Source organism: Apus apus, chromosome 3 (assembly GCF_020740795.1).
Source record: "Apus apus isolate bApuApu2 chromosome 3, bApuApu2.pri.cur, whole genome shotgun sequence".
In the NCBI taxonomy this organism is placed as follows: domain Eukaryota; kingdom Metazoa; phylum Chordata; class Aves; order Apodiformes; family Apodidae; genus Apus; species Apus apus.
In genome coordinates this window covers 32655005-32676434 of record NC_067284.1, presented here as the reverse complement: position 1 = coordinate 32676434, position 21430 = coordinate 32655005, and the positions used below count along the sequence as shown (strand labels likewise).

Below are 21430 nucleotides of genomic sequence, written 5' to 3'. Positions count from 1 at the left end.
ATGACAAGAAGAACAAAGAGCTGAAACTGCTACAACTCCATTTAGATAACTACTAAGAAACATGCATCTCATGAGACTTCTTCCACTAGAAAAGACGCTAAGAGACCAAGCACACATTGACAGTTGCTGCTTTACAAGCCTCTCATGAAGCAGAAAGGATAATTGAAAGGTTAACACAACATAATGAAATCAGTTTGTCCACCTTGAAGTCAGGCAAACATTTTGTCCAAATCATCTGCCTGGCAATGAATGGGCAGTGAAAAAACCAAAAGAAGTCAAAATGCCATTTGAAAATCATGGAAGTCACACTGGCAGCCTCTCTCTTGCTCTCTCCTTTGGAGACTGTCTCAGCTGAAACAACTACTACATCTAAAAATCCAAAATTACTCCAGGTTGCTGAGGAAGTGATAAGGATTTTTCTATAGAAAAAAATATTAATTTTAGAAGATGACTCAATTGACAATGTTTATGCATTTTGAAAGGAAAGGATCTGGACGCGCAAGGATATTAGAGTGCATTGAATCGACACAGGCAGTTTTTAATGAAGAGTGCAAGATGGCATGTGGATGAGCCAGCAACCCACACACAAGAGAAGGAGCTAACTGAACATTCAGTACAGATGTACTTCTTTACTGAGGGATAAACAACAACAACAAGATATATTTTTATTTAATGCAGAGCAGACCTTTTAATATGCTACCTTCAGAGAAAGACATCTTGTTCATTATATGAATCCTGGCTAAAGTGGTTTTTGAATAAATGAGTTTCAATATTATTAAACTGAGACATGTGCTTCAGTGTTAGCCTGTTCATGTTCAGAAGCTAACTCTAACAAATGTAACTTTTCTAAAAAACTTAGTCTTTCTACAAATGGGGAGCGTAATCCAATAAGAAGCTGAACTGTTGTATGTATCGAAATTTAAGAGTTTGGGAAGAAATTTTATTGAATTTCATAAATATTTTGGTAGGTTTGTTTTCTTTCTTCATTAAGTAATGCTTTAAGACAGGTATGGACAAGCTAGAGTTTCTGTTACACAACAGCAAGCTCCCATGATAAACTTGATTACAATAACCCTTTCAGCAGTTAACTTCCTCCTCAGCTTTTTTTTTTTCCTTTCAAATAAAAGCCTCACCCTTGCTTCTTTTAATTCTGCACTACTTTCTACCCTGCACAAGTACAGCATGCACCTGTTAAAATGCACAAAAAATACAGAGCTCAACAGACAAAAAAAAATCCCACAGACAGACCTGCACTCCCAACAAAACTAAGATTACAAGGTATCTCAAGACACCAGCAGACCAAAGCTGGAATTGCTGCTTGTTTTGGAAAATAAAAGCAGCATATCTGATTAGAAGAATATGTTTGGACAGAATTTTGTACCTCTTAGAAGTTTTTATTATTACTTTTTAATAAACAAGAATGACCGGCTTCTGTCTTAATTTGAATTCTTTAAATAGTTACCACTAAAGAAAAAAAAATCTTATGTCAATTAAGCTCATCCAAATTTTAGTCAGGAAAAGAGGCCCTCACACTTCAGAACTTGAATGTTTTTGGCAAAAGACCTCAGCAAACAGAAGAGTATGTGTAAAAGCCAGTCTGGTGGATACGCTTTCCAGGGAAGCAGAAAGCCATTGTCCCTCCAGTCCAAACATTCTGGGAAAAAACAGAGGAAATGTTTTGACCTGCATTTATGAGGTTATTAATGATTTAGTCAGGAATTACTTCATTTGAATCAAACCCAAAATAAAATATAAATACGCAATCCACCAAAACCTGGAGTGTGAGACAATTCACATGGCAGCAGTTTCCTGTAAGCTGTGTGATGGCTTGAAGACATGGGTATTGGCCAGTAGCAGGTTAAGGGTTATGAAATCCTTTCAAAAAGCCCATTTAAAAAAAAACCAAAACAACACAACAATGAAATACAAGGACAACTTTACAGGATTTAGGACATATTCAGGTTTCCTCATGACTGTGCTACAAACCCACCCCATTGCCTCAGGCAGGTCTCTTTGTCCCAGTTTTCCACCTTGTGACAAAGGAGCACAAGACCAGCCCTGAGAGCCTGGCCCCGGAGGAGCAGCCACCAGGCACCGTCGCGTGACCAGGGGGAACGACCAGCACCGAAACGAGAGAAAGAACCAAATATTCCACAGCTGTGCTGGCTTCAAAGGGTGTGCACTAGTGCAGGCTTCAACTCCCACATTACATGAAGAAAAGGAGAAGGGATATGGAGCAGCTCATTATTTTCTGCATGCAAAACTAAGACGCTATCTTGGTTTAGAAACAATATGAGATGAAATGATTAATGACTACACCCTAGCACACACATATACATCAGTCTCAGCTAAAACCAAATTCATTCCAGTAATTCCTAAATGCCATATGCTTAACTTTAAAAGCTTAATTGCTATTCAAAGGCATGAAAAGAAGATAGTATTAGCTTACTCTGTTCACAGATCCAAGTCCTGTGCATAATTTTAGGGCCAAAAAAATTGCACAGAACTGAAGGTTGTTTAGAAATACTATAGGTAAAGTGCAGAAACCCTTGAGCTGCCACCTCTGCCATCCCAGGATAGCTTCCCCATGACCTAGAATTGATTCACTCGTACATAGCTTTTCATGTTTCTCCTCTTGCAACATTTCTAGGCCAGACTTCTTTGCAAGCGTTCCTTCCTCCTCCTGGCACTGGGATAATCACTGCTACTCAACAGTAAGAAATTTTACTTTGTGAGTTTTTAAAAAAGCAATTCCTTTAGTTTCTCCACCAAAGGAAACGAAAGGCTCACTAGAAAAATACAAGCATGCAAAAACTTTCCTTAAAAGCAAAGTTTTTGCTTAAGAAAATTGTATAGTTTTTATTGCTAAAGATTCTTTGCCACAGGCAAGAGATACCCCTTTCATGCAATGATTTTTGCATACTTTCACTATTTTTAATAATTTGTCAGCATTTTTCAAGTTGAATAAGAAACATCCCAGAACTCTAAATCTGAAACTTTAGTTCTCCTGACTTGTAAGCTTGAACTATGAGTTACAGAAGAGTTGTCATAACTACCTAATGAAAAACCAAGTTTTATGACTTAAAAAAGTTTCCCCAGAACACCAAAACTACAAAGTAAAACTCTACATGAAGTTCCAGGGGGGGGCAAAAAAAAGTGGCTGAGCCACATCAGTGCAAAAAGATCTATTTAGCCTTGCATCCAGCAGCAATCACAAGAGATGACTAGGGAGGAATTCTGGAACCAAGCAAGGTACAATGACACTTTGCAAAGCATCTCTTCAGCTTCCCACCATTTGTGGCTGAGTCAACAGTGAGATCTCTGCATTTTTTAGTTCCAGATCCCTTTTCCTTCATTGCATTTGTCCAGTCATTATGTGGCACTCTTAACATCCAGAACATCTTAATATGAGGAGTTTCACCAGTTACCCACAAATGAGGCGTCATTTCTTGGTGTTTTATTCTGACCCTGGAGACCAGCAACCTTTTCTGACACCTCCCAGTTCTTGTATTGGAAAAGACAATGAACACTCGCCTGCTAAACACTTTCTACAAACTATTGCCTCATCTACCTCTTAGTCACTTCTTTAGATTGAAAGGTAAGTAGATAAAGTTAATAGCTTCTTGCAGGAAAATTATCTCTACTTTTGATGACCCCTGTGACACTTGGTACCTCTTAGTTCTTCTATAACTTTTAGAAGAGGGAGGGTAAGAAAAAAACCCAACACAATCAGAATTCCACGGAGTATTTAAAATATGGGTGCACGACAGATTTATACATTAACATAAAGTTGATCTCCAATTCTTGACTAGAAGTCAGGAGTTATTGGAAATTACTCCAATATAGCTGGGCTACAACATCAGCATGTTCTAAAATAGCACCATGAAGGGATTACAGACACATATATAATTAAGATCACATATAATTTAAATTAAGGCTGATATATGAACATATTATAATAGATAACACCAGCTTTCAGAGAAAGCTACACATTTTATTATTTAAAAAATAAAATCTTCCTATCTAACAAACAAAATAGCATGGACAAATCTGTTCATTAACATGCACTTCATGGGTGTTCTTGGACTTGAAACAAACATTGGTAAAAAAAAGTCTGTGTTTTAGTAACAGCTCATGGGTCAACGAATTATAATAATTTTAAAAGGAAAACCCAAAACTAACATGTGGTGCTTACCCACTGTAATTATGCCATATGAAAACACCAAAACTTTCATTGTATCTGTCTTTCAAGGTCTTGTTGTTCCCACTCAATTTTTATTTACTTACTACTATTTTCTGCAAATAAACTCCAGATCCGTTTTTGAGTCAACTGTTGGACAGGAAAAAAAATCTAAGAAATTTCATGCTGTATTGTCTCCATCTGTTTTCTCCTAACTGTGAAGCTTACAGATTATATATATTACAGTAGATGCAGAATGGGGCAGGTTTGCCTTCTGTTTTGTTTTTTTTCATTTCCCCCCCTCCAATAAATCCAATCAAGAGGGCAGCATTTTTTCAAGACTTGTTCCAAACTGCTTATAACAAAGGATTAAGAAATGTATCAAGAAAGAATCACACAGAATTACAGAATCACAGAGGGGTTTGTGCTGGAAGGGACCTAAAAGATCATCTAGTTCCAACACCTCTTCATGGGAAGAGACATCTCCCACTAGACCAGGTTGCTCAAAGCCCCATCCAACCTGGCCTTGAACACTTAAAAGAGATGGAGCATCCACAGCTTCCCTGGGCAATCTGTTCCAGTGCCTCACCACCCTCACAGGAGAGGATTTCTTCCTAATGTCTAACCTAAATCTTCCCTCTTTCAGTCTGAAACCATCCCCCCCTTCAACTATCCTACATGCCCTTGTAAAAAGTCCTTCCCCACCTTTCCTGCAGGCCCCTTCAGGACAGTGGGAGGTTGCTCCTGAAGAAGAGAATTCAAGCTCAAAGTTGGCTGTCTTCCTCTGCCAAGAGATCAAAAGTGCAAAAAACCAAGACTGGATAGAATGATGAAGACTAAGTGACTTTTGCTCTGTTTATTAAAAATAATGCTCTATTAAAAATCACTTCTGCAAGTTAGGCAGTCTTTACTTGCATCACTGATATGGCATTTTACTTTTTCCTACAAAGTTTACTCATCAAAAATGGTCAGGACACCATTTTATTTTAAAAATCACCTTCAGACTAGAAAATTATTTAACATACCAGCATTCGAAACAGTAATGTCAGTTTAGAGAATGCATTACTGTTACCTATTAGCAATACCAAAGCAGTCACCAAATGGTATAAATAATTCCCACAGTAAGAATTTCAGTACAGTGACCTCGTGCAATATTCAGAATATAAAAGTATACAGAGGAATTTCACTCCTCCTTAGACAGTGGAACAACAAAAGTAAAGCCCTAGAACAGTGATTCACTTCATCTGCCCCTCCTAGAAGAGTACTATAATTAGGAGACTAAATCCACACCCACAACTAAAGAAACACAAGCACTTAAGAAATACTGTCAAGTTTATAAACTTCTATTCACATACTCAAACTCTGCAATGAAGCAAATGCTAATCCTTCTAATTTTAAGCTGATTAAATTATAGTGCCAAAAATAGCATCTTTGGATATAAAACAATCACAAAGAATGAAATACCATTTGCTGTATAAAAGCACCCAGCCACATTGCACCCAATATAGGGTACAAATCAAGGAATTATATCAGCAAACCTGAAAGAGGCATTAGCCTGAAGAGTAGGATAAATACCTATATTTTTAACAGTCATAATGAGATTTCTAAGGATCTTCAGTGGTCAATATTAGAGCTTCATATAAACTCAGGCTGTGTAAGATTAGAGTTTACACAGAGTATCCACCCTGTCACCCTATGTTTGGAGAAAGGCAGGTATTAGCAGTGTGCTCTACAGCCATTCCTAAGTAATATCCTCACAGACCTAGTGCCCTTCCCTGAGCAGCACCTCATGGTTTGAGTATGGACATCAGTAAGGCCATGGAGCTCCTGGGGCGAGTTCAGGGGAGGGCCACAGAGATGATCAGAGGGCTGGAGCACCTCTGCTATGAAGACAGGCTGGGAGAGTTGCGGTTGTTCAGCCTGGAGAAAGAGAAGGCTCCAGGGAGACCTTATAATGGCATTCCAGTACCTGAAGGGGCTACAGGAAAGCTGGGGAGGAACTTTTTATAAGGGCATGGAGTGAGAGGACAACAAGTAATGGTTTCAAATTGGAAGAGGGAAGATTCAGGTTAGACATTAGGAAGAAATTCCTTCCTGTGAGGGTGAGTGAGACACTGAAACAAGTTTCCCAGAGAAGCTGTGGATGTCCCCTCAATGGAAATGTTCAAGGCCAGATTAGATAGGGCTCTGAGCAACCTGGGGTAGTGGGAGGCATCTCTGCCCATGGCAGGGGATTTGGAACTAGATGATCCTTAAGGTTCCTTCCAACTCAAACCATTCTACAATTCTATGATCACTCTTTCTTGTGCCTCAATAAAGTTCACAGCTCATCCACTTTATTGTGTGAGAACATACTTCTGTATTCATAAGAATGATGAAGTACTTAGGCTTTGTTCTTGGTGCAAGGTGGGAAGAATTACCACTGTAAGCAAAAGCAGCATGCAAACTCTAGATGCTTCCCCACCCTCCAGGAAAAGAGCTGAGCGTAGGCAAGAAGAGAGAGGCATCAATAGCCTAATAACAGACCCTCTGTTAATCTCTATCTATCATTCTTCACCAGCTACATTAAAGTTTTGTAATGAAAATGCTCTCAGTAAGTGTGAGAGGTAGCTACCACTCAAAGCCTCCCAAGGAAGATCCTATCTGTCCAAGTTTAGGCACTTCAAACACAGTAAAATACTTTATCAATTTCTGATATGCTTCCGACTGCAGGAAATAAAACAGAAGCAGCTCAAAGAACCTGGCAAGAAAATGCAGTTTCCAAGGAGAATAATCCAAGCAATACACTTAGATACAGAAGTGACAGACAGTTTATTCAGTACCATAAATCCACAGAATTAGTTTTCAAGAAACTTGAAATGAATACTGATGCTACTTCTGGTCAGAAGATAGCCAAATTATTCAACAAATCTTACCAGCATAAATTACATTAACCCCCTCACACTTTATAACAAGCTGGCAGAGATGATTACGAATGCCCAACTACTTATAAAATTGAGTAATTAGCTTCAAAAGCTGAATATTATAACCAAGTCCTAGTTTTGGTTGTATACAGTAGCTAACTATCAAGATGTTGAGCAATCTTCTTTCCATAATCCATGAGAAACCATCCAATTTTATGTTTTCCTCCAGGCTACCTGACAGTTCTTCTGCCCCCGACATTCACAGGGAAATCAAAATCAGGAAGCGTCTTCAACTACTTTAACTTGTCAGCCAAATTTACAAAACAAAACGGCTTTTACTATGCTTGAACAATACTGAATTGATTAAAATACATTTTTGTGGCACATCCTTAACCAGTTTTCACCAAGCATCTGTGTTGTTAGATGGTCACAAGGCACAAAATGTTTATACAGCACAAATATTAATGACTGTATTCAAATTGTAGCAGGGCCTGTAACAAAGAGAATCAGAAAGAGGGGCTCAATCTGAGATTTGATAACTTTCACCTTCCTGTTACAGTAAAACTCAGCAACATTTATGCATATTGTAACCAATTATTAACATTACATCATTATTATGAACATGGAAGAGAAGTCCAGCACTGAGTAGTACTGCACAAGGATATAAATCCTGAATTTAAATCTTGTTCTCAAGCAGGATGTTAAACAACAGAAAATTCTGTAGTCCCTCGATATGAAAGTATGTGCTTCAGACCCCTCCAAATACAGTCTTGGTAGGTCACTACAGTACCAGACAGGTCTGTCATATCCCTCTTTTTATTGTGGGATCATGGGATAAAGGCAAAATAATAAATAAAATATCCCCCTTTTAAAGCAGAGGTGGAATTTGACTGCATAGTGATCCGGGACAGTCTCCTGGATAAAAAAAGGCAATAAATAGCACTATAGACATTCTGCAATGAAACATGAGGTAAAGGCAGTTGCTGTAAGCAGCATGGAAACTAAAAAAAAACCCAACCCCCTGAATTTCAATGCCACAGGTAAATTAGTAAGTCATGAAACAAACAAACAAACAAAAGTGTTCTGTAGCTGGAAAAAGAATACAAATCCATCTCATTAAAATCATATGTAAGGAAGAGAAAAACTGTCTGCAAAGAAGCAAACCAGTTATCTGATAAAACTGTATTTTACAGAGGAGAGGCCCAGATAATTTACACACAAGAAACTTCAAGGAAATAACTGAGGAACTCTCTGAAACGCAAATTTTGCTTTTAAAATGATCTTCAGAAATTCTAAACATCAAAGGACTCTCCACATTAATATGCAGTATTTAAAAAAAATGTAAAAAGGGAGATTCAGGAACTCCAGAATGATTAGTTGGGCACAGATCCTGAACAAAATAATAGAATAGTAATGGGAAAAATAGAAGCTAAAAATATCCTGTCAGCCAAGGTACCTTCAAAAGGCCAGGAGAGGAGAGAGCCAGCTGAAGCTCCAGCTCTTTTTTCCTTCTTTATGGGATACCTAAAGGGGACCCAAATAAAAATTACTACAAAGTCTCCTTGGAAGACCATAACTCAAAATTTTACTCAAAATTCAAGAGCTGCTCCATTGGAAAGAAAAACATGCAGAACAACGGAGAAAAACAGAAGCATCCTTGATAGCAGAGGAATACCTTTGCAAATTCAACTCAGAAACTGGATCTCTCAGATCCTCAGCAGAAGTGAGATTTGATTGAAGCTAACACAGAAAGATAGGTGTCAGAAGGGTATGTGGCAACAAAATCTCATACTAAAATGCTGCCAAGAATAAAATCAAGAAAAAAGAAAAAAGAGAAATAAATTGAAGATAAGAACAAAAAGAAAAAACAAGCTATAGAATACTGTAAAAGCAGAAATCAAGGAACTGGAATTTTTCCATACCGTGTAGAGAAGTGTGATCATCTCTCAATGTTTAAAGCAAGCCTTTCATTCCCAAATAAAAGAGGAAAGAAATGTAACAATTCAAGCTAGGGAGGGTGTATGTGCACACATGCATGCATGGTTTATACTCCTCCAACTCAAAGAAAATAAATCCAAAGCATAAATACAGAATAAAACACTCCACACTGAAGTGGCACATTCTCCAAAGAGCTAGAGTTTTCCTGTCTACTTTATAGATGCATATGGTTCAATATCAATCACAGGTTCCTTTAAGAAAAAGGAAGACCCTGGATAAATTAGACCTTTTCTTAGGGCAGTAAATATTTATTTTCAAACTCTCCCCATCAAAGTCAACATCAGTTCATAATGGAGCATGAATGAAAATTCTTATTAAACTGAAGACAACAGAGAGCTGCCCAGAGCTACTGGCATAATCTGACACAAAAACAGACATCAATTTAATGCAAAATGATAAGCTATTAAGCTTGAAAGAAAAAAATATATCAGGGACAAGTTAGAAAGCATTTCTGTATCATGGAAAAACCTGAAGTGTTATAATAGGAGTTATTTAAGAATCAAGTTATCTAGGGATGGAAATGGGTGAATTATATTGAGCAGAGGTCAAAGTAAGCAGTGCTTCTGTTAACATGGCTAAATTGGAGGCAGGATGTGTAAAGGAAACAAACAACCAAAAAAGTATACAAAGACATCAAAAAACTAACCTGGATATTAATTTTCCCACATGGCAAGGTCAAAGCTGTCTAAGTATCTTCCTTGCTACAGGCAGTGATAGAATCATACTCAGTGGATTATTATAAAAACAAAACCACAAACCTAAGAAAAACCCACAGAAGAAGACAGAGAGAAATGGAATTAAATAATTAAACAAGAAAAGAAGGATTTAAAAGATTGGTTTTTAGACAGCAAGGTATATCAACAACACTGTCAACACTGAAGTGGCCTTGTGAAAGACAGAAGGTTTCAGACAGATCTAGAATTGTGCAGCTACTTCCACCTAAGATTATAAAAGAAAAAAAAAAGAAATTAGGCTTACATAGAGAAGCTACTTCATGATAACACTCCAGGGCAGAAGTAGCAAGGATAATTTGGTCAATACCTGTTCCTTTTGCCTTTGAGGACACAGAATTCAACTAACACCCACAAAGCTCAATGTTCTCCAAGACCACTCCCCCTACTTTGCCCCCTCGAAGAAAAAAAGAGATTCTTTATAACTTTTAGGAAGAAAGGAATTCTTTTAAGGTTGGATGAGAGGCTAGAGGAATGGAACTTAACAAAGGTCATATATTGGGCTCCTCGCCAAGCCCAGATATTTGTGCATCTAAAAAGACAAACATTCCCAAAGCTCTTCAGAACAACACGATCCAAAAATTGCATTTATGAGACTACACCTACCCTGTTCCACACAGCACATACTCCAACAAAGTGACATGTTTATTATGTTCAATACTTTAGTAAATCATGTTGACCAACACCCATGGGAGCGACCTGCTAACCTACATATACATGTACATTTAAGTTGGCGTGTGTGTTAAAATATGAGAAACAAAAACTATTTTTGGACATTAAAAAAATCCATTCACAATGCATTAATGGTAAAATACACCAAAAAGTAATTAGTTTTATAAAAATAAATGAAAGCCAAAGGTAAACTTGAGACAGCAAAGCAGAACCAACTTTAAACCAACAAACAAAATAATGATGTAAAAGATAATCAGGTTGTTGCTAGCTCAAGAGAAAAGGGATGCTTTAATCAGTTTTATATGAGGATAAAGATAAATCCCTAAGAGCAAAATAGAGGATGCCTATCTTAAGAATGTATCCGTAATTCAAGCAGAAATGGAAGAGGGATTTTTTGTGTAGCTGCACTGGAGGACAGATGCTATAAATAAAAATAAAGCAACCTGCAAGAAAACTAGCCACAGAACTTTACACATAGTACTACTAATTTACAAATGTGTTTTAACTCCTTCCCTAGCAGGCTTTTAAAGAAATAGATATCCTCTGCATTAAAAATGAAGCAAAGATGACTTTCACCTAAAAGAGAAAAGATGACATCAAAAGAAATGTGGGATACTGGCACAAGCCTCAAGATCAGCAGGGACTTACTGTAGTTAAACAAACTGCAAAAAACAAGAAAAAACTTGATCTCCTGCATAGAGAAAAACACAAAACTTAAGTATATTATTCTTTCATGATACATAAATAAAGGTGTTAATCAAATGGAATGAGAATATTTGTTTTAGAAAAATGAAATTTTGCAGAATAAAACAAAAACTTGCAATTCTGTATTGGGAACTTAATACTTCTGAACAAAGAACTAAGGAGGAGCATCCTGCTGTTGCTGCCGTTTGCCCCTTGAATCCTCTGATCATGCATTCAGGTAAAACCCATTTACCAGAGACATATGATTTTAATAGAGAAAAGGATAAATAGGATGACTAATCAAGTGAAGCCTTAGAAAAGAAACTCAGAGCAACGGAAAGATAAACAACTAATTTTATCCAAAGATCTTTTATAAACTACTTTTATCCTTCATAAAATACTTGTGAGGTAGTACTTACCTCCAGCTCAGACCTGACACGTGTCTAACAGTTACACATTATGATAAAGATGATAGGAAGAGGTAGAGGCTCCTTTTCTCTGTCTTTATGAGGCAGTTACGCCCAGAGCTCCCACACCTCCTGACAGAGGTGTCCAGATACAATAACCTTTGTGGCAGGTATTTTAAATACAGTTCTGTTTGGCGAGAATGAAAACTTATGCCCTTCTTATTATATGTGCCATTGCTAAAATATGAAAAGCTTATCTGCCACCTACACTGAAAATGTGAAATAGAATACAAGGCATGCTATCCCACCTGAATCATAGCATGCTTGAGGTTGTAAGGGACCTCTGGAGAGTGTGGAGTCCAACGCCTCTGCTCAAAGCAGGGTCAGCTACAGCAAGTTGCTCAGGATTGTGTCCAGTCAGGTTTTGTGCATCTCCAAAGATGTGGACTCCACAGTGGTTCAGGGCAGCCTGCTCCGGCATTTAATCATGCTCACGCTACAAGAGTTTTATATTTAAATGGAATTTCCTGTATTTCAGTTTGTGCCCATTGACTCCTGTCCTTCCACTCACTCACCTGTCAGGTGTTCCGATACATTACTGAAATCCCCCCTCAGCCCTCTTAGTGATAAAAATCCCAGATCTCTCAGCCTCTCCATGTATGACAGATGCTGCAACCACCTCTAATTGCTAAACTGTACACAGTACAGGGAAAAAAAAGTCAGTGTTAGGGACTCCATGCCTGTATCACAAAGGACAGAAGTTCATCAGCAGGAAAGCCTGAAACTAGTCACATTCCTTGCATAGGAAATACTACTACTAGATGACAAAGCATTAAAAAAATCCTTGTGCATGTACACATACACACACCACTACACAGAAAGTTAGAAAGTAGATGTGACTCACCTTGTAATAATTGTTGCACTTATTTTTTAAAAGCTGTAACAACTTAAAGCTTGTACAAATTCAGTATACTTTGGGTATCTGGCAAATTGTTACTGAAAAAACTAATCCACTCAATGTTTTTATATAAGATGAGCACTATCTAGTTAGGCTTCATCTGTACTTAACTGATAAAGTGATACTTAGTATGACTTCAAATTGTTCAAGCTGCTATGACATAACTACTTCTTTGTTCAAGTTTGGGGTCCAGGAAATTAGCACAAGACACAATTACATGCACTAAAAATCTGTTCAAAATAATAATAATAAAAAAAGAGACATATTGAATAGTTCTACCAGTTACTAAGGTTTTTGATCATGTTTGCAGCTTACATTCACCAGACTTGAATAACAACAAATAATGGCATTACAGCATCTTACCAGCTTGGTTATTAACAGTCATAATCCCATAAAGGTTTTGAAGATAATTGTCTTTAGAATATATATACAGAACACCAAGGAGAAAAGAATGCAGCCTGTATTTCCAGGATGGAGTATTATGCAATCTGACTTCCTGTTCAAGGACAATAACCTCATCTCTTGGACTTCTCAAAACTCAGATGTCAAAACTAGATAGAGTAACCTATTGGTAATCTCAGTGCTGCAATGAGCAGCAAGGGCAGTTCTGAACTACAAGTTGTAGGAAACAGGTAGTAAGGTTATTAAAACTATGAGCCAAATGATGTAGTCAAAAGTGTTAAAACTAAATAAACCTGAGGATGTATTATGAAAGGAACATTGAAGGTAAAGTAGAGAGCAAATATTCCTAGAAAGAGGACGTCACAACAATACTGAAAAGGCTGAAAAACAAAATGTACAGTAAGCTAACAGAATTTTGCCTATGTATCTCAATGAAAACAAAGTGAAAAGATTACTTAATTGGCACGTATTTCTACTTGCACTTTGGAAGTGAGGGGCACAGGAGTCAGTGTCACAGACAAGCAAGATGGAAGTCAAAAGTTACACCAATTTAGATTTTAGATCAGCAATTTTCTGTAAGCTAAATAGCAGACCAAAATAAATACAGACTCCTCATAAGCAATACTAAGATGAAAAAAGTATAAAAAACAAACCACAACAAAAAAACCAAACCAAAACAAAAAACCCACAGATTTGGGTTTTTTTTTCCCAGTTTGTGAAAAAAAGGAAAGTTGATACATGCTGAGTAAGTGTTTAAAACTGAGGGTGAAGTGGTTAGACTTCCTTTTCTGTGTAAAAGGTGGAATGAGATTAAACTGACGAACTTGGGGCTTTCCATTTGTGAAGTCCTCCTCCCACATCAGGACATTGTACCATACACAGTGGAAGTGTGCTTATGGAGGGACAGTAGAATAATCCAAACAGCTCCAGGAGAAAGCAAGCTAGCAGGAACTGACAAAATAACCTTCAGGTTTGGCATCAGATAGTCCTGCATGCCAGATATAGCTGCATCCCAAAAGAAAGCAGTAGGATCCTCCAAGGGCAACTGTCTCCTCCTCTCTGCAAGCCAGACCTCCCACTTTGAGGCACAGTACAAGTTTTACAGCTGCAATTAATACCAAAATTTTGTGTGTGACTTGTACAAGTGAGGGAGGAGATTACTTCATTTAATCAGGACAGAATACGAATTCTATGTAACCATTTTTGAGAAACAAAAACATCTCTAAAGGATGATGGAGGCAAAGGAGAGACAGACTTAGAATTAAGAGGTTTTTTAAAAAAGTTTACATACACATTTCAAACTGACATTATCTTTTCTACTTAGGAAAGATCTAAGACAGAAAAAGGAATCAGAAGGTTTAATATTAAATTCATTTCCTGATTTTTAAAAGTTGAGGTATTGGTTATTATTTATCCCGACCAGATAGCAATGGTATATATATGTATATATAAAGCTACACATGAGCTTCTGAACCACTCAGGACTTGCTGAATAAGCTACATACTTGAGAGTCGTAACAGTATTTGCAACATCATCACCAAAGTCTCGGGCTACAAACACCTCACAGCAGACAAAACCCCAGCTTTTCCTGCATGCAGAATTGCTTTCTGCTCTTAAAACCTGAGATATTATTTGCACACTTTAAAAATCCATAACAACATTTTTTTTTTTTATGCAACGCAAACACCACTGGGCAATCATTACCACAATACATAATAACCTTAAGTAAGGGAAATTTACATTTTACTCAAAACTGCCCATCACTGTTCAGCTTCTAGAAGGGCTGTAACCCCTTATGTAGATTCCAGGTTTGATGTATTTCAACCAGAGCAGCAAGAAACAGTACAAGAGATAACGTCTAAATAATAATTTATGAAAATAACATGAAATTACAGACAAATTCAAGGGATACTTCAAATAAGCACCAAAAAGGATAATATATTGCCCTTAGATGTGAAGCCAAATCCTATCTCTGAGTGTTCCAAGAGCAGTTCTGAATACCTTTTTCTCCACAAGTATTAACTGATTTCATTTTAACTTAGGTAATCAGATTAATAAGACTGGTTAAAGATTAAAGCACTCCAAGTCACAGAGTGCACTGGTTTCTGCACAGGCTCCAATAATGTGAAGCATGAGCTCTACAACATAGGAACAGATTTAATAAATTTAATCACTACAGTAACCAAAGAAATTTAAATAGTATAAGACAACTAGGTTTTGGTCTTTTTTTTTCAATCTTTCTCTTTAAGAAAAAAATTACCTCTACACAAAAGATCTTAAGATCAAGTCCACATAACTTCATCTTCTCCGGAAAATGCTCAAAAACATTCAGATATGGAATATGACCTTCAACAACAAACCTGCATTAAAAAAAATGAAAACCAAGTCAAAATAATATCTAGTATGACAAAAGCAGATGCTTCTTCTAAAATTAATACACAAATCAACTTCTGATTTGAAATAAAATGAGTATTATACTGTCTAAGCAATTCTATCTGAAGTTACACACCCCTGAATGCTCTACAGGACAAAAGCCAGTTCAATCATTTAACAGCCCTTTAAGTTCAAGCACAGGTATGACTGACAAATGACAATGTTATGGCAGTGAGTTTACATTCAACATGCTGATACGGAGTTTGTTCTGCACATTCTTCAGCTACTGCATTTCTAAAACTGCTTTAAGCCTCCTTTGAATGGCACGGAATTATTTTTTTTTTCAGAATTCTAAAGCTTTAAGTAAATTTTACTTTCAAAACATACATTTTCTGCTGGAGGAGTTAGAGTCAGGTAATGTGGTAGGGAGGAAAGTCACAGAACTATGAGGAGAGACACAGAACTGAAACCTTATTAATTACACCTGTATTCTGATTATTTTTTAAGTATTATTCAGGTATGAATAGAAATTATTTTGTATACTAATAAATACAAACTCATTTATTTTTTATTTGCACCCAAGTAATGCATTTTTTTTTAAAAACTGGCTTTGGTAAGTGGTTGAAAGTATTATTTAAGATTTTTCTTGACTTTTTCACGTGTGTGTGTGTCTGTGTGTGCCTGTGTGTGACCGGACTTAACAATAGCTACCAATAAAAAGTCACCACCACATCAAACCCCTGCTCTTTATCTAACATTTTAGCCAACATTCACAACAGGCAAATAAAGCACTGAACAAGAATGGATCCTTACAAGGGAACAGACATGACTCCCACTCTAGATTAAAGCACATTAAGTGGTCTCCCATAGAACTGCCTTCCTGCCTCCTCTTCTTCAAAACAGTTTTTTTTAAAAGAGTACATTAAACTGGAATAAGTTATCATTTCAAACCAGGAAGACCCTGTTCTTTAAATAATTTTAGAGATTCTAGAACAATTTTCTCTCCTGCTAACTGTGTTATCTCACAGTTTCTCTCTGATCTTGCTACATACATTAGTAACTTCTCAGTCTATGAAGTCTGGAAGTCCCTCCTGTGTTCCTGCAGTGGTTGTAAGGCTGGACTTTGCATCTGCCCCCAGTGTAGGGCAGTACCTAAACGTTTCAATCACTAGCTAGATCCAATTCCGCAACTTGAAACACTGAGTTCCACATAAAACACAGTAATCTGCCACTTTCATTCAAAAGGTGTCTGGAGAAAAAGCAAAACAAAACAAAATCAACAAACCAAAAATAAGGCAGAACTATGTCTTCACAGACTGAGCAGCCACTGTTGAGGAGGATTCACATCTCTCCTGAGCCTACAGCAATTCCCAAGCTCACACCTTCCTTCTCCCAGTCCAGTGTCCTAATCACCACTTGTTGCATTCTACATGGTGCATATATATTGAAACTGACTAAACTTCTACTTAAAGGCTAGTTACTTCAAAGTTTTATAGTTACATCCTATTAAACAAAACAAAACACTCTTAGTGAATTTTCAGTTTAATTAAAAAATGTAACTCAAACTGGAATCAAAATGAAAAGCGCATTTCTTAATCCAAACTCTCTGTTAGAATTAACCAATCATTTATAATGACTTCTGAAAAATAATAGCAACCTGAAAAATCACATTGCCCAATACTTTTTATTCGGAAGCTCTGCATATTGGTCTTTTAAATGGAGAGGTAAATGTCACTGCACAATCCTTTCTAATCAAATTGTGTGATGTACATTTTGATAATGAAATTTCAGCAGCTCTCCTCAACCAGTGCAAACAGCATTTCCACACTCTGAGTGGAGATGTGCACTGCTCCACCTACTCAGTGAGGTTATCATCCAAACCCAGCACCAGTTGCTTGTCCTTGCCAACCTGCATGATCTGCTGATAAGCATGCATGACAGCTCCTTAGCTCATTTTAGTAAAGGTCGGCTGCACTAAATTGAAAAAACTTAAATTTGAGGGATGGTTTCACAAAATGGATTAAGACAACCTAAAAGCTTAACCAGTCCATACTTCCTCCTTGTCTGGCTCAATGCTCCTATCCCTCATCATCATCTTCCACAAATGTAACTCAACAACAGCAAAAGCCTGTCCATCATCCAGTTTCAATAAATGAACTGAGGAGGCTAACAGATGGCTCCAAAAGTGCAAGAGTCGACAGACAGAACGGGATGCATCACACAGGCAGGAGGAGAGAAGGGAAGCAAGACCTTCCTCTTTCAGCAACAGTGACCCATTACTGGCTTAGCTTATGATAAGCTTTGGCTGACATGTATTAAGGTGCAATCACACAATTAGCTGTCAGATCTGAAGAGCTGGTACCAAGACACCAAGAGCAGCAACCTCCTGAGCCAGCACAGCAACAGCTGGAAGAGGACAAACAACCAAGACCTTCCTTCGGGTGTGGTGTAATGGTGATTGAGTCAAACCACTCTAATAACTTGCTGCCTCTGAAATGGGAAATCCCACCCTTCAGTCCTCTGCCACACACTCCTCCCTGCTGACAAAAGCACTTGTGTGACTTTTCAGACAGAGGATTAGATTGAGAACTAATCTTTTGTTTTCCAGGGTTTGATTTCAACCAGACAGATTTCCAGACTCAGCTGACTGCAGGAACATTATTGCCAGGACAAGGCAAAAAGGGACCGTGGTGAAGTAAATTAACCGTCGCTAAAATGTCTGGTGACACTTTATTTTGCAAAATTAGATTTCTGCAACTCTACTTCTTTCAACTAATATACCATAACTGGATGCTAGTACCCAGGGTAAGAGAAGGGGCAGGAATGTTTATGCATGACCACAGCAACAAAAAAAGTGACAAGGGAGCCACATTGTTACACTGCAAGAGACAAGCAATGTCCATCAAAAAGGCTTTTGAAAAAGAAAGTTTACAACAACTTGGTTGTACCACGTAGGAACACTGCAACTATTTAAAAAATAATTACATCTTTCCTAGCTTGAAATTAATGTCTCCATACAAAAGAAATGCTGTTCTCTCTCAGGTTAAGAGTTCTTTTTACATTCTAAAAATATATGAAGCAGCATAAATATCCTGTTATGAATACAATATGCTGGTGATTCAGGTTTTTAACACTTACTCCAAAAGCCCATTTTTGGAACAGCACTTCAGAACAGTTTCTTCTGCTGTTCCGCCAATCCTTTCATTAAACAGACAGATGATCAAAACACTTGTAAGACCACATTGTATCAGTGATATGCTTAAAAACTTGACTGGCAGACACAGTAAACAGTCCATATCCTTTTTAATTACAGCAGCAGCATACATTAGTAAGGTACAAGTATAAAAAACAATCCTAGGCCCTCTGAATGCTACAAGGAAATGATGCATCTGTTAAAGCCACGTAGTAATGCTACAAACTGATTACAAGTTTAGTCTTGCCAGCACAGCTCCATATAACCTCATCTGAAACACATTAGTTCTCACAATCTCCAAGTCTAGCATCTTGAAACTTCATCCACACGCCAACAATTTTATTATTTAGATAAATAACATACAGCATATTGAATCTTGTGAGACTATTCAGAATAGAAAAGGATTTGATGTGCTGCACAGACTTGAGTAGGCAGTTGTTAAAAATGTTATTTTAAAACCAAAATGTCCCTGTCAGAGGAGGTAATTATAGTGTTTTTCTGCTAAGTGTGTCAAGTAGCAAGGAGGAATATATTTTTGGTGTTGTAAATCCTCTAAAAGCTGGCAGATTGCCTAAGCATGTATCACAAGGGAGGAGCAGTAGTCAGCTGACTTCAGGGTAGTGAGAAAACCAAACTGAGGAAAAAAACAGGGCAGAATTTTATGCACAACTGCAATTCAGCTGGTTTAAATAAAACAATTTGCCTAGAAAGATTTAAAAGGTAGTGCTGAATACTTCATGCTTTCTCTGCATAGTTTTCATCTCTGGTCTGTCGCTATTTTGATCTGTGTATCTTAATGCATGCAAAAATGTGAACATTGTCTGATTTTTTTTTGACTTAAATATTCAGAAGTTAGAAAACAAGTACTTTATGGTAGTTCATACAATTTAAAATTCTTTCCCCTTCATCAAACTTGTGAAAGGTAAAGACCTTAAGGGTAGGGAGGGAAGCATGACAATGTAATTATGGTCTTATATAACTATCGTATCATGGTAAAACTTTGCAATACAAATTACATTATTTTAAACGTAACTTTCTGTATTTAATTCAGTTCACATGTTCAGTGCATTTAAAGTCAAGGAATCATTCTGATTTACTCACTTTTCAAAGTATTACACCATAAATTGTATCTTAGTAAATGATACCTTCTTACTCAAATAATCTTATTTCAATTTCCAATTTTTAATTTCTCATTGTGCCTTTCTGTGCTATATTTGGTACTTAACATTTTTTCTCTCTTTTTCCAGCTTTTTGGACTGTTTCCATGTTTTCTCTAAATCTTTTCAAGCAAATGTGCAAATCTCTTAAGGGTCTCAATACAAAGGATGTCCTCCAGGCTCTGAACAATTTTCCTGGATCTTTTATGCAGTTCCCAATTTTTGAAGTGCCAAATACAACAATATACCATTAATATGCAAACAACACAATCTACCATTTGTCTTATTCGTTGACTTCAGCAGTTGTTGTTTTTTTTAATTGTTATTGTTCGTTTTATCCAAACCACACCATCATACTAAGACAGGAACTTCTGAGGAAGCATTTGCCTCGTATGACCCCACATGCTTTCCAGAGACAATCTCCCAGATACAGTAACCAGAGAGTAGATATTTCATTATTAATTTTTCTCTCTAAACAGGATGGGCCAAGCAATAATTCTTACTATGGAACATTTGCTCTCTCTCAGTAATTGTAATTTACTCATTGGATTTTTGTAATATACAAATACTATCAGACAGGATTTATATATTAATTTTCTAGTAATTGTAAATAACACAGAATATGTTATGGTAGTTCTGACTCCTACAGAATTTCCTTAGGAACATACTAGTCAGTAATAAATCTTCTTATTGAAATCACTGTTAGTGAAAACTACTTTTGATTTTTACTGTTTCTTAATCCACTCAATAAATATTTTTGTACTGCAGGGTGCTAGTGTGAATTAAGCATTTTGATGACCACTTTACAAGCATCTTTTATACAACAGCATATCCAGTTATGCAAATATGCAATGGTTTGTGCAATTCTGATTGATGAAGGTAATTGCCACCCCCTAAGGTTAAATCAAAGGGTTAAACATTGTTTTACATAGAAATAAATTACCTAGTATTCACTACTGTACTTCAAGACATACAAACCTCACCTTTTCAGAAAGTACTCGCAGAAAAGTGAGCTCTTAATACCCATCCTTCTCAGAAAGCTTGAACAAAGCTAGAGAAGTGCAGGTGGAAGCTGGGACAGCAGGGGAGAGAGATCATGATGGAACAGGCTCTTGGGTAAACGTCCCTTGCATTCACCACAGTTTGAGCAACAGTACTACTCATTCGCACTGCAGATGGGGGATGGTATAATCACTGCCCTGCCTTTTAGCTCATAGGTTATATATCTGAAAAATAAACAACTGAAATCTACCATATCAACTGAATTTTGAAATTTTTTTTCCCTTTATTTTGTCTGAGCTTGCAATTGGAATTGCCAACGTACAGTTACTCAAGTCTTCCTGTTCCTTAAATTTTGGCAAAGGAACATTTTTTCCTGCATCTTTTCAGGAATAACCAGTACTTCAACACTTGTTAAAAAAGGAGTACCAGTATACAAATTATCTTCCAATTAAGATCTAGAAATTCCTGAATTTAAGCTATTTGGGCCTGATTTAAAATATTTATTGCTAACAAGAAAAGTTGAATTATTTTTCATTCCTTAAGTAGAATGAACTATTGCAGGTGGAAGGGACCTATGAGGAACATGTAGTCCAACTGCCTGACCAATTAAAGGCTGACCAGAAGTTCAAGCATGTTGTTAAGGCAGTGCCCAAACACCTCTTAAACGCTGACAGGCTTAGGAGTAAGGAGTGTGTTCATAGGCTCGTAGAGGGGAGAAGGGAACTGCTTTGTCAGCAATAGTTTGACGGTCCCCACTTAGCATCAAACCC

At 37.1% G+C, this 21430-nt stretch overlaps 1 protein-coding gene across 2 annotated transcripts in view; it reads right to left on the bottom strand.

Moving 5' to 3' along the window:
* Positions 1-21430, bottom strand: part of TAF1B (TATA-box binding protein associated factor, RNA polymerase I subunit B) — a 50657-nt gene that overhangs the window by 20150 nt on the left and 9077 nt on the right. For both annotated transcript variants that reach the window (XM_051613750.1, XM_051613751.1), the window contains exon 8: positions 15196-15295. In XM_051613750.1, the coding sequence (XP_051469710.1) occupies positions 15196-15295 (100 nt within the window). The remainder of the gene's footprint in view (positions 1-15195; positions 15296-21430) is intronic.